The sequence below is a fragment of the Myotis yumanensis genome, unplaced genomic scaffold (assembly GCF_028538775.1).
Source record: "Myotis yumanensis isolate MYYU_CA2020_CCGP unplaced genomic scaffold, mMyoYum1.0.hap1 SCAF_7, whole genome shotgun sequence".
Classification (NCBI taxonomy): domain Eukaryota; kingdom Metazoa; phylum Chordata; class Mammalia; order Chiroptera; family Vespertilionidae; genus Myotis; species Myotis yumanensis.
In genome coordinates this window covers 16,324,047-16,338,801 of record NW_027223758.1, presented here as the reverse complement: position 1 = coordinate 16,338,801, position 14,755 = coordinate 16,324,047, and the positions used below count along the sequence as shown (strand labels likewise).

At 41.5% G+C, this 14,755-nt stretch overlaps 1 protein-coding gene across 3 annotated transcripts in view; it reads right to left on the bottom strand.

Annotated features, from left to right (window-relative positions):
* Positions 1–14,755, bottom strand: part of RALGAPA2 (Ral GTPase activating protein catalytic subunit alpha 2) — a 294,845-nt gene that overhangs the window by 164,306 nt on the left and 115,784 nt on the right. For all 3 annotated transcript variants that reach the window (XM_070419823.1, XM_070419824.1, XM_070419825.1), the window contains 2 exons: positions 9,794–9,884; positions 7,838–8,011 (listed from right to left, as the gene is read on the bottom strand). In XM_070419823.1, the coding sequence (XP_070275924.1) occupies positions 7,838–8,011; positions 9,794–9,884 (265 nt within the window). The remainder of the gene's footprint in view (positions 1–7,837; positions 8,012–9,793; positions 9,885–14,755) is intronic.

The window sequence follows — 14,755 nt, the reverse complement described above, 5'->3', positions numbered from 1 at the left end:
TACTTTCAACAATAAAGAATTTTTTTTTTAATATATTTTATTGATTTTTTACAGAGAGGAAGAGAGAGAGATAGAGAGTTAGAAACATCGATGAGCGAGAAACATCGATCAGCTGCCTCCTGCACATCTCCTACTGGGGTTGTGCCCGCAACCCAGGTACATGCCCTTGACCGGAATCGAACCTGGGACCATTCAGTCTGCAGGCCGACGCTCTATCCACTGAGCCAAACCGGTTTCGGCAATAAAGAATTATTAAAAAAATATAAAGTGCAGTTTTTAGTTTCTTAATGTAGTTTTATTAGCCTTTTGTTCTTTATTTCATCACACTCATAGAATGTGGTATCGTTTCAAATCATAACATTTGTTGAGAGTTGATTAAAGATCTAGTTGGTCAATTTCTGTAAATGTTCCATGTGCTTTTAAAAATCACCTGTATATTTTAATTAAGTTCAAAGTTTTAAAGACTTATATATATTTCCATTCACTATATATAAAAATATCTCCATTAATTATATTGTGTAAGTCTTCTCTAATATTTTTTCTTAACTTGTCAATTTTTGAGTTATTCAAATTTTCTACTATGAAGTTCATATAAATTCAGAATTATTGCTGTCACTAATGATTTCTGCTTTATAGTTTATGTGACATACGCACATAGCTAAACTAGTGTTCTATTTTTCTTTCTTCGATCTATCAATGTATTTATTTAATTAGTATCTCCTTTGCTTTGCTTCTCTTTTGAATCTTTGGAGGGAGTTTAAAAAGTTGGTCCTATCTCCACCAGTAACCCCCTTTACTTTGTTTTCTTACACTATTTCTTATTAACATACTTATTCCCAAAGTTCTATTTCTTACACATTTCCCACACAAATAAAGAAAAACTAAAAAAGAAAAAAAAAGAAAAACTGATTTCTAGGCAATTATGAACTCCCACTGAGTGTTATTTTGAGTACATATATTGTTAGTGCTTTTAAGGCCTAATCAAAGAAATTGAAGAGCAATTGGTGGATGTGAGGAACTTCAGGTAGAGGAATGAAAAGAACCAAAAAGGAGCAAGAAGGAATGAATCTGACAAGGAGCTGGGCCAAATCCAAGAATGGTCTGCATCCTTCCCTGTACCCAGGACAGCTGCTAATATCTTATTATATTAGACTAGAGGCCCGGTGCATGGATTTGTACACGGGTCGGGTCCAGCCAGCCCACCCTGATTGGACCCCGATTGGCCAATGAGGCTGGGGGGAGGGGCTGCGGTCGATTGGCAGGCAGGCCCCACCCCCGATTGGGGGGGCGATCAGGGGTGGGGCCAGTTGGGGGGAGGGACTGTGGGAGGTTGGCCCGCTGACCCTGCCCCCTGGTCAAACTCCTGGTTGAACTCCCGGTTGAGGGCACAATTTACATATTAGCCTTTTATTATATAGGATGCTGAAAGATCCCAAGACATCTGAATTTCCCACATAAGTATCACATAATCTACGAAGAGACACAATAAAATGTGCAGATCAAATTCAAGATGGAATTCCTAAACACTGTACCTGAAAGACAAGGAGGTACAGAGAACAAAAGTCTGATTATGGGCCTCTGGGTTCTCTGAAGAGACTCATCCTCCTAATGTTTAACCTACAAAGTAAGTGCAATACCAAGGATCTGTCCGTCTAAGAAGGTATGCTGATTTAATGAATGCTTATAAATCAACACAAGACCCCATACACAGCATAATATGGCATTTATCTTTCTCATAAAGATGAGAAAATTATGTCTTTAATCCTCTAAGGCAGTGGTTGTCAACCTTCTGGCCCTTTAAATACAGTTCCTCATGTTGTGACCCAACCATAAAATTATTTTCGTTGCTACTTCATAACTGTAATGTTGCTACTGTTGTGAATCGTAATGTAAATATCTGATGTGCAGGACGGTCTTAGACGACCCCTGTGAAAGGGTCATTTGACAGCCAAAGGGGTCGCAACCCAAAGGTTGAGAACTGCTACTCTAAGGGTTAAAAAACAGTAAGGGAATTAAATGATTTATAGTGTTTCATCTCCTTCCCCCACCCCCAAAATGCAGCCATCCGAAACAGAGATTAGCCCCAGCATTCCAATCACGCTGGAGCTTTGTTTGAGTAACACCAAGTGAAAAAGGCCAGGTATCTCATCACCTACACCTCCTTTCTACCTGCCAACTAATATATCCTCAGTTATAAAAGGGCCTCATGTAGAAAATGTTTCAATGCTACTGGGCTTTCTGACAAATGCCTACCACAGTGATAAAATCCTAGGTAACATCCCCATCACATTATCAAAATATGTTGAGTCCTTTAGAAGTATTTAAAATCATTGCTCAATATCACTGTGAAAAAAATTTTTTAATGAGTTTAAATGTTTTATCCCAAAATTATTGCATTCATGGTGTAACAGAACAGATGCTGACATTTTACATGTAGATGGTTCCTCACTGAAGCAGTGCGTAATTAAAAATGGGGATTTGAGAGATTTCAGAAAATTTCATGCTCGCCCTAAAAATGCCAAATATTTAGTTTTATTTTCTTTTTCATTAGCAAGCTAGTATGGTAGCCTAGTACCTTTTAATTTCATTATTACCAAATGCAATAGGGGCATTTAAACTTTTTTTATTAAACTGGAAACTCTTGCAAACAAATACAATATATCATCTTTCTCCAAACACAGGCATGATTTTAACAAAGCAATATAACATTTAAAATGTTGCAAATATGCAAAGGACTTTAGTCATAAAATAAGTCTTGGTAATGGGTACTTATGACCAAATGATTTCACATAGCTGCAATTTTATGTAGGTTTGGTAAGAATGTTGAAGAAACATAGCAGGAACACTGGAAATAAGTTTCCCTTTTGATTTGAAACCTGAAGACACAGATCCAAAAGTTCAATTGAAACACCTTAATTCCGGGACCAGAAAACTCAGGCCTGGCCTTTGAAGATTCAAAATGGAGAGGTAGCAGGTTGGCTAGTGCTCTGCTGGCCAGCTCTGCAGCCTGACTCTTCTCTCCTTCCTCTTCTGTTTCCAGGGACATATTGTTCATTTTAAAGATTTCAGAAGGTGAGCAAACAATCAGAGCAGATCAAAGCCTGGCGAAAATGCCAAAAATGTGTCTAATGGAAGACAATGCTGACAAACAAACCATTTCTGCAAAAACAGCTTTGGTGGCAGGTAACAGTGAGTGTAATTCACATGCACAGCTATAATTAAAAGCAGAAGTGGTAAAGGATTTCTATAACACTATTTGGAGGCAAGGCTATGATAAATATACTAAACAAAAAAGATTTTGAAACTGAATCACACTTATTTTTCACTATTAAAAAAGGTTAAAATTTAATTGCTATTTTACCTAAATAAAACAATAGCCTGGACTTAAAGCTTATTTATTCATTGATCCGAGTATTAACTAATGTTCCTCTCCTGTCATATACAATTCTAGAAGCCAAGAATCAGCAGTGAACACAAACAATGACTCCCCCCACTCCCCCCACTCCCCCAGCTTATAGTTCAGTGAGGGGAGACTACTGACCCCCTCCCCACTAAAGCAAAATGTTGGACACCATTTCTTAAACCTCATCTTAAAACACATTCCTGACCTGACAGGAGCCTGGAAAGGAAAGAGCACCAAGCTGGCCTTTGCCCTTTAGGGTTAAACATCTCATTTAAGAAAACCTTCCCTACCCCAAGGTCTTAAGGCATGTTTTAGAAGATACTTTCTTGCAAAAGTTTTAAAAATTTATTTTTTATATTTAAGTATTTTATCCATCTGGAATTGACTGTGGGCATGTTGTAAGGCAGAGATTCTATTTCCTTTCTTTCCATATGGCTAAATACTTATCCCACAGGCATTTGTTAAACAGTAAATCCTTTCCTTGCCAGATCTGGAATGTGTCACCTCTTCCATAATATCATGATTCCATGTCCGTGTGGATTCAGTTATGTACTTTTTATTCTATTCTATAGTCTATTTCTCTATCCCTGTGATTAAAAGTTTCTTTAAATGAATCTCATAGCACTTATCACATCATTTGCCACTATCAGGATAAATGTTTTCTGTCCTCTTGGTAAGCCAGTTGTGACTATGATTTATTCACATTTTTATTTCTTATAGCATCAAAATCATATTTCTAGTTTGCAAGCATATTGGCTAAATAGGAGATGGAGCCAGCAGCAACACTGATTCTTTACTATAGTCATAAATATTCCTCAAAATAATTACCTCAACAGAACAAAACGGATGCAGTATCAACAGACGCTCTGGCATCTGGCACCTCTGGACCAGGAAGGGACTGCCCCTGCCAGGGTTACTAATTCCTAGAGATAGCTAACAACTCACCAGGAAGGGTTTCTTTCTTGTACAAACTACCAATCCAAAGCTCATACCTCCCATACCTCCTTTACCAGGCTCTTCCACATCAAGCCTATACCCCACCCCACTCTCACCCCCCCCACCCCCCGACCACAGACACTTCAGGGCCAGGTACTCGGCAACTAGGGACCGCATCTATGCTCCAGAGTCTGCTGAAATTGTTCCAACTCGCCAATCCTAACTCTGCTTACCCTGTCTTGCCTTGCTTTTCCCATGGGAATGACAATAAAGGCTGTTGCCCAGGTCTGTCCTCTTTCCCACTGTCTCCTAACCAACTCTGGTCCTCCCTGTGTGGCCCTCCTGCACAGCAGGCCATGCCTCCAGTTTCTAGGGACCAGTGAGTATAAACTTCTTCCTTCAGGATAATCATTTCCATGTCTGTATGCTGTACCATACCTGATTAAAACAAATCCGAGGTACATTTTGAAACAAAGCACAATACATTTAGCTGTTATTTTCAGCCAACATGAAGTGATTTAAATGAGAAAGCAAATATAAAACTAAACCGTTAGTTTGCCAATGATGAGGAATATGAGATTTGAGAAGTTTATTGTTCTAAGCATTTGATAATTGGTAGAATTATTCAATGAGAAACAGATATACTCAAATTGTCTGATCACTCTTTTTGCATGCCCTAAAGGTCACGCTAACATGAGTTTTATTTTGTATATTTATAAAGAAATCCTCCTCTCAAGAACACAAAGTTAAATTCAGAACTGTGATAATCCTTAAACTTATCATATTACAGTTTGTCCTTTTCACAGATGACAAGATGAACTATTGAACTGAGTGTACTGATTCTCTATATTAGTATTTCAAAGAACTAAGTATTTGGAGGAATTAATCATGACACAGAGAGTACATCATATACAATTACCTCACATAAGTTTATTAAATTGAGCTATCCCATGCATACTCTGAAATAGGATCAAAACAAAACTATCCAAAGGACAGACAAAAGAAGTAATCACCCAATTTTCTTTCTTTTCAATAAAAATGATTAAAACTATTTCTTGCTTAAATAAATTCAACTTATTAAAGATTCAGTCTTGCCTTCAATAATGCCACCATGAGTTCCCCCTGGGTAGTCTGTACATTAGGCCCAAAGAAGCCATTTATTGCATCAATGTATTAATGATTCTCAAGTAGTTTAAAGGGTTTTGCTGTTGTCATTTTAACACCAACGGAGTGGAAGGGAATAGACAGCACTGTATATAGAGTCAAAACACTTTAAAATCCAGTTCTAACTCTGGCACTTACTGTCTAGCTAACAAGATTCCCCTGGGACTCAGTAATCCCATCTCTAAAACAGAATTTGTAAGACTTGGCCTGCTTACCATACAGAATCAAAAAGTTATTTGTAAACTGTTAAATTCCATAAGTTTACAGTATTATTATTCAAAATCATTTATATAATAAAGAGCCATGGTCGTAACAACCAAAGGCTCGACCAGACCGGAAGTCAGTGTTGGGTTGCCGTGGTGACACAGTACTGAGTGGGGCCGCTGCGGGCACCCGGACCCAGCACTGACTGCCTAGGGGCCTATGGATCAGGCTCGGAGAGAGGCCTGCGGAGAGAGAGGCAGGGTCCGATCCGTAGCCTCTGTGGCAGCTGTTGATCAGAACTTGCCTCTCTTTCTTTCTCAACCTGGCCAACAGCCTCACCTCCATTTCTCTCCAGGCCTCCACCTGGGCTGCTAATCAGCCCCATCTGTCTGGATCAGGCCCCAATGACAGGCCCAGAGATGCTGACTGGCATAGAAACTGACCAATCAGAACCAAATCTGGGTGAATGTAAGGAGCCAATGGCTGCCTAGAGGTGGAGCTTTTGACGCTGACTGGCATAGAAACTGACCAATCAGAACCAAAATGGCTGGCAGAGGAGGGCAGTTGGGGGTGAGAATAGGCCTGCAGGGGAGGGCAGCTGGGAGTGAGATCTGGCCAGCAGGGGAGGGCAGTTAGGGGCGATCAGGCCGGCAGGCAGAGGCAGTTAGGGGCGATCAGACAGGCAGGGGAGGGCAGTTAGGGGCGATCAGGCAGGCAGGGGAGGGCAGTTAGGGGCGATCAGACAGGCAGGCAGAGGCAGTTAGGGGCGATCAGACAGGCAGGTAGAGGTAGTTAGGGGCGATCAGACAGGCAGGGGAGGGCAGTTAGGGGCGATCAGGCAGGCAGGGGAGGGCAGTTAGGGGTGATCAGACAGGCAGGCAGAGGCAGTTAGGGACAATCAGGCAGGCAGGCAGACAGGTTAGGGGCGATCAGGCAGGCAGGCAGGCAGAGGCAGTTAGGGGCGATCAGGCAGGCAGGCAAAGAGGTTAGGGGCAATCAGGCAGGAGGCAGAGAGGTTGGGGCAATCAGGCAGGCAGGTGAGTGGTTATGTATCTTATACATAAAATATTTTATCCAACAACATTTTTCCATGTAAATTTTATGAAGTTTTAACATTACTCCATCAGGAATTTCCAAAATATCAGGGGTTTTGGTTAAATTTTATGTTATGATTAATAGAAACCAAAGTTTCCTTTGTTAAAAAATACACAACTATTTAAGGTAAAGCTTTAGACTTTTATTTTCACTCATTCATTCCTCCAACAACCCTGTAGTAGGGACTATTATTATTCCTATTTTACAAGAAAAAAGTTGAAGGAGAGCGAAATTAGGTAACTTGCTCAAAGCCACCCAGCAATTCCTTGGCAGAGCCTGGATGCAGACTCAGAAAGTTTGGTTCTGTAGTCAGTGCATGAATCTCAGAAATAAAATACTTGGGGTAAAAGGTGTGAAAAATACAGAGTATAAAATCCTTTTTAAAAACTTTAAAATAGGATATATTTGATTGTTTGAGGACACAGTTATATGTGGTAAAACCATAAAGAAATCAAGGGATCATAAAAAATTTGAGATTGGGTCACAGGAAGATAGGAGAAGGAAGGGACTTAAGGAGACGCTCCGGGAAATCGTACTGGTTTGGATGCTGCTCTGTTTCTTAAGTTGTATACTAGGCTCACTGGTGCTTACTTTATTACTTACATACATGTCACAACTTACCTTGTGTGTATCAAGTATTTTATAGTAAAATTTCAAAAACATATGAATCAATAAGCTAGTCAAAGATTTAAACTTATCTTGATTTAGGGCCCTTATACAGTAGATAAAATCACTCTTCTGTTTCCAGAGTGAAGCTTGACATGAGTGTCCTCGCCTCCTCCTGTGGTGGCTGTGGCTGTGGGCATGGCATGCATCTTCCCATTACCTGGCCACTGTTTCAGAACCCTCACCATACACATCTCAGAACTCATAGCTGATTATAAACAGGTGGTTGGGGCTACCACAACCAATTTGGTTAGAGGTGGCACCCCCATCATCATTGTGCTAAAGGATCCCTAAATTTCTTACAACTGGATATTACGGGATTTCCCAGCAGTTAGCATTATTACCTGCTTTTCAAACACAGTTAGTTACCTGTTAAGTTTGAAGCATCGGCGGGACTCAGTTGTAACCAATGGCGGGCATCAGGGTCACCCACATCTGTGGGAGTGTTCAGGTCTGCATCTTCCTCACAGGTCTGCCATGAGCTCATGGACAACTCGGCCTCATTGTTATAGCCCAGAGCCGTGTCACTGCTGACACTTTCGCCTGGCATAATGAAGAACCAAAGTCTGAGATAACTAATAGCCACAATTACCCCCACATAAGTAACTAAACAGCTGACACATGCAGGGCATAGGGGCTCAAAGGGGCTGGTTTGGGGCTCTTGCTCAACCAAACAGAGCTTCCAAGTACTGAGCATTAACAGTCATTACAAGCTCCACTATGTATCACCCAAATAGCATTCCTTTCAAGGGGCTTCAACTCATATACCATATGCCCAAAAGAGGTACATCAAGACATTAAGTTTTCTACTGAAACTTATTCAACTACAAAATGGGGGTGGGTGGAAGAAAAGGGGGCGAATTGGTCCATATAAATGCAAGTTTATTCTGCTGGCTAGAAAAGTCTAGTGATGCTCTATATCTTGAGTCTGAGTCTAGACCTCAACCCTGTGGGGGGCCCCTGGCAAGGCACAATGGGTATTCTTAAAAATATTGTCAACTGAACCAAGGGCACAGGCATAGACAAGCCCTGGAGGCGGTCCTAGCCAAAAGGCAAGGACGTCAATCAGTCTGATCTTTCCAACCCAGGTGCTAGTGGGGTGGATCCCATTATGTCGCCAGGAACTCAAGGCCCACCCAGATGTGATGTAACTTCCTGTTACTTTGAGTATAAATTAAACTTACTTCCAGTGTTGGGCGGTCTGTCCCTCCATCAGAGGGCAGAAGCCCACCCGGTCCCAGCTTCTCCTTCTATTTCTGTGTCTTGTCTCTTTATTTCATTTCTCAATCCCCAGTGCCTCTACTCAAAGAACCGGTCGCTCTTTTTCCGTGCTGCTCTCAGAGAAGAGAGACCCCCCGCGATACAACCCAGGCTGGGGCCCCTAGAGCACTGGGGGATGAGATGTTCTACTACAAAACATTGTCTCCAACAGAAAGTCTCTCTTTTATATAATAAAAAGTTGTAATCTGTCATAATACAATGATGCTTTTTCAAAGGCTACTAAGCCTAATAGGGCTATTTTGTCTAACACAAAACAGACCTAGACAGTTTACTTCTCCAGGTCTCCTGTCTACCTCATAATAATTTTGTGTGTCCACCCTTTTCGTTGGCTCACTCTTTCAGCTCCTTTTTGTATCTATGCTGACAGTGCCCAGCTTTGCTGCTGCTAATCTGCTGTTCTTCCTTCACTTGCAAAGAATTGAAAGTTGTCCCAGTCACCAACCTGACAGGTCTCTTACTTCATTGCCATGGATTTCTAAGCCAACAGGACCTGAAGGAGGAGCCAAGAGAAGCTCCTGCACACCCCACCAGAGCCACCCCGGACCCGAGTTGTCTATCATGCTCCTCTGAAAAGGAGGTGGCCCAAAACCTGCCCTTGGGAAAGCAGAGTATTAGGGCCACATTTTACAGTACATGATAATGTGTCAGGATTCCAATCACGTTTTATTTTTTAAAAACTTATACTATTGACTGCAATGTACTTCTGAAGCATTTTGCTCCAAGCTGGTAGGAACTTTCTAGGGAAGATCACTTTTCCTTCTGGGTCTGTCTGCTCACTTAGCATTAGCTTTTGGTTGTGCCTCTCACCTAGGAAAGGGCCCAGGGGTGGAAAGACAGGCCTCTAAGGTTCAGGTAAGTGACTAGAACTGTTCGGGTTGTACGTGTGAACTAACTGCCCATCACTCCTGAAATTCCAGGAATAAAATGTTCCCATTTCACAACTATGTCTCTTCAGATGATATTATTCAAGTTAGAAGCACAAAGAAAACAAAGTACATCAGCTCTGAATCTGGACGAACACAGACCACACTTCCTGGAACTTACTCTTCTGTCTTTCCCTACATTTTCCTTGCATCTGCTGCAAATCATCTTTTAAATCCAATTCGGCGGAGCTGCTGCTTCTTCGAACTAAGATCTTCAGACAAAAAGAAGAATTGCATTAGTTAATGGAAAGTTTTGATTTTTATAAGACTGTTAAGTTTCTAGTCCACATTTCTAAAGGAAAAGAAACAAAAAATAATAACAGCAACAACAAAATTGAATGCTATTTTCCATTTTGAAGGATGTGTTCACAATTTACTATAATTGAAATATAAATTATTCAAGATCTGAAATTTACGACTTCTACTTTGTCAACTGATATTCAATTGAACTGATCTACTGAGAAGAAATGGCAAATTATATAGAAATGATTTATTTTGAAGTTCTATTTGTTCCTCTGCTCAAGCACATGTATATAGTGAACACACTTTTCCAGAAAGCCCAAGTTTACCCTCAGATGGTGAGTGTGCTGGCAGGGAAGGCATGGACCCCACCGAGACTTTCCTAAAGGTTACTCAGTGCCTTCCTTGTAGCCGTGAAACACCTTCCTGAGCAGCATTCAACACTGGACCGTGTATTACACACAGAGCACTAAAACACTTGGAGGCAACCTGCATCCTCTAAAATTTCTGACTTGCATGGAGAGACAAAACATACACAAGTTACACAAAATGATTACAAGATACATAAGGAAAATATGCAAATAAACTCTCTCTACAAGGTATGCAGAATAATGTTACCATAATTGGCTCACAGTTACAGGACAGCTGTTCAAGAAGGCAACTGACATGAAGTGATAGAGAGAAGGCAGGAGAGGATTCAAGACAGGAAGCACTGAGTGGCAATGAGCAAGTTGTATGTGCAGGGACAGAACCTGATTATAGCAGGCCAAGCAGGGCAGGCAGGTGAAGAAGAAAAAGATAACAAGAAAATGCAGACCACCTTCTAAAAGAGGCAGCTACAAGTGGGCCTTCAATACCAGGTTTAGGAATTTCAACCCAATACTGACAAAATGAGCAACTGTATGCTCTAGACAATAGCTTGTTGTGATTAAAAACATAACCAGAAAGAAAAGTTTAGTATCTGTGGGATGCATTAGTGTTAAGAAGAAAATTATCACGGAACTGGTAGTTCAGGAATGAGCATATAAGGCCTTTGATGGTTAAAAAAAAGGGGGGGAGGGTAAGGTAAAAAGATAAATAAAAAAACTGCAGAAGAGGAGTAAAATTAAATCACAAAAGGATATGACTCTAGGGGATCATCAGAACAATGGTGACAAAGGAAGGAAGAAAAGTAGGATGATGAACAAAAGATGAAGTTTCTGATATTTTAATTTTCATCTTTGAGCTGAATATCCAAAGAGAATATCCTATACATAGGCAACGAAAATCCAGGATTGTGAGACAGAGGATAAAGCTGGGAATGAAGAAGTAAATTTAAGGTCCTCCAGTGTAGAGTGTATTAAAAAAAAACCCTGGATTCAATGAACTAAAGAATAAACATTAAACAAACGACTGAGAAGTTAGGACTAAGATGTATAATTAAAAGACAGAATAATTATTAATCCAAGAAACAGGTGAAGGCCATGAATAAAATATTTAGAAGAACAAAAGTATATAAAAAAATATTACACAGCCTTAAAGAAAGATGACATATATCTAATGTCATAATGAAAATATACCCAGATATTTCCTGCTTCTGACTGAGAAATGAAATGTCCGTAGCTATAGAACTAGATTCTACATAAAAATATGGGTTGTAATTTGGGACTCAAAGGAGGTAAATATACCTCCAAATGATCCACATCCTCCTTTCCCAAAGCAAATGGAAACCAGGGCAGTGAAACGGGGCTATCTGGAGGGTAAATCTCTTATTACCACTGCCAGTGGCAAAAGAACCAAGGCTCTAGGGTTAAGTACACTCCCTGGTTCCTGGAAGAAACAAATGCAAATGCTGTCCTGGTGAAACTCCATCACCTGAGACACTGGTTTTCTGCAGATTAAGATCAGCCATCTTGAAACTCAATCAAAGATCACCAAACACCAAAGGAAATCTATCACCATGCACAAGAATCTCAGAAACAGCAAATATCAGACTCAGACCCCCTCCCAAAGATTTCAGATAATCAGATAAAGAATTTAGAATTATAATATGTGAGCAATTTAAAGGAATAAAAGCTGAGGATCACATATTAGAAATTACAGATATACTTGAAAAGGCTAACCTGAACCTTCAGAAGAAACAGGCATACTTGCTGAACTAAAAAACTTAATGGAAATATACTGTAGTAAAATCAAAGGACAAGGACAAAGACCAAGAAACAACAACTAGGATGAATAGAAGACTTCTCAATAGTAAGAATGAAAGCCAAAAGATAGTAGAAAAATAGCATCCATTAGAAGGGGGATGGGAAGGTGATAGTGGAGAGCTACAGTAATTAAGAGGTTATAGTACTGTGCAGAGAAATAAAGTAACCAGAATTAAGATAAGAAATACTAAAATAGCCCTGGCCAGATGGCTCAGTAGGTTAGAGTGTTATCCTGTACAACAAAAGGTTGCAAGTTCAATTCCTCGTCAGGGCACATACCTAGGTTGCAGGTTCTATCCCTAGTCAGGGTGTGTATGGGAGGCAACTAATCGATGCTTCTCTCTCACATTAATGTTTCTCTCTCTCTCTCTCAAAATTAATAAAAACATATCCTTGGTGAGGATACAAAAACAACACTACCAAAATAAAGCTTCACACATCTGAGAAACAGCATATATGAGAATATATGAGAAGAGAGGTGGCATTTCAGATCAATATTTTAAAAAATGGATTCAATAAATAGGACCTGAGACAAGTAGCTATCCACTCAGGGTGAGTAGGGGAAGGAATTTGGATCCCTACCTCACACCCTACATAAAATCAATTTCAGACACAGGAAAGACTTAAATGTGTAGAGAAAAACTGAAACAAAAATATAAGGTAATATTTTCATTCCCATGGATTGGTATTTTAATTTTTTCTTAAAACCTAACCATTAAATTGCTTGATAATCAAGAATACTGAAATTAAGAACTTCTGCTCATCAAAAGTCACCATAGAGAAAGTAAAATATAAGTTGCAAGGAAACGCATTATTTTTATTGTAACTTTGTGAATATCTTTTATCTAGAGGTTTACTGCTATTTTTCTCCTTTATAAAATTTTTTATAACCACTTGCCTGCCTGCCTGCCTGATTGTCCTTAACCGCTTCTGCCTGCCAGCCTGATCACCCCCTAACTGCTCCCCTGCCAGCCTGATTAACATGTAACTGCTCCCCTGATGGCCCAATCGCTCCCAACTGCCCTCTCCTGCCAGCCTGATCTCACCCCCAATTGCCCTCTGCTGCCGGCCTGATCTTGCCCTCAACTGCCCTCCCCTGCTGGCCTGATGGCCCCCAAATACCCTCCCCTGCCGGCCTGGTCACCCAGAACTGCCCTCCCCTGCCAGTCCAATCACCCCCAACTGCCCTCCCCTGCCGGCCTGATCTTGCCCCCAACTGCCCTCCCCTACTGGCCTAGTCTCCCCCAACTGCCCTCCCCTGCAAGCCTTGTTCCCCCACCCCCAACTGTGCTCCCCTGCCGGCCTGATCTCGCCCCCAACTGCTCTCCCTTGCCGGCCTGATTGCCCCCAACTGCCCTCCCCTGCAGGCCTGATCTTGCCCCCAACTGCCCTCTTCTGCCAGCCAATTTGGTTCTGATTGGTTGGTTTCTATGCGAGTCAGTGTCAAAAGCTCCCCTTCCTAGGCAGCCATTGGCTCCTAACAGTTGACCCAGATTTGGTTCTGATTGGTCAGTTTCTATGCCAGTCAGCGTCAAAAGCTCCGTCTCCTAGGCAGCCATTGGCTCCTCACAGTTGACCCAGATTTGGTTCTTATTGGTCGGTTTCTATGCTAGTCAGCACCTCTAGGCCTATCAACAGGGCCTGATCAGAAAGGTGTGGCTGATCAGCAGCCCCGGTGGAGGCCTGGAAAGAAATGGAGGCATGGCTGCTGACCAGGCCTGGAGCTAAAGAAAGAGGCTACTGCTGATCAACAGCTGCCACAGAGGCTATGGATCAGATCCTGCTTGTCTCTTTAGGCCTCTCTCTGGGCCTGATTCACAGCCCCCTCAGCAGTCAGTGCTGGGTCACCATGCCTGCAGCCATAGCAGTCAGCACTGGGTCGCCACGGCAACCCAGTGCTGACTGCAGGACTGACTTCCGGTTGATCGAGCCTCCTGGTCGTTGCAGATGTGACAGACCCAGGGTTTTTATATATTAGGACTAGAGGCCCAGTGCATGGATTCATGCACCGCTGGGGTCCCTTGGCCTGGCCTGCAGGGATCGGGCCAAAACCAGCAGCCCAACATCCCCCGAAGGGTCCCAGAGTGTGAGAGGGCACTCTGCAAAGTTGCTGTCACTCGGCAGGTCCTGTGTTGAACGTCTGCCCCCTGGTGGTCAGTGTGAGTCATAGCTACTGACCAGTTGGCCAGTTGGCCGGTTGCTTAGGCTTTTATATATATAGATAGTATATGGGGAGAGGGAGAGGGACAGAGAGAGAAAGAGAGAGCGAGCGCACAAAGCAAGGGTATGATAAACACAAAGCTAAGAAAATGCTGCTCTCTGAGGGGACAAGAAAGGAATTTACATGCCAAAGCAGTGCCATTTGAAATGTTTTAGACTTTAAGTTGAATGGTTGTTTTGTAGGTGTTTATGTGATTATTGAAATATACACATATAGATACAGAATACAGATATATAAGCTTATATATACAGACAAAAGACACTTTACACTGGTTATCTTCTAAGCAAGCAAGAGGTTTTCTCTTTTTATTTTGTACCCTTCTCTGATGTTTGAGTTTTCTGAATATACCACATTTTTTTTTTAAATGAATAAACAGGAGTGATCTGCATAAATGAGTAATAGGCTACTTTTCAATTTTTTTCTTTATACTTTATAT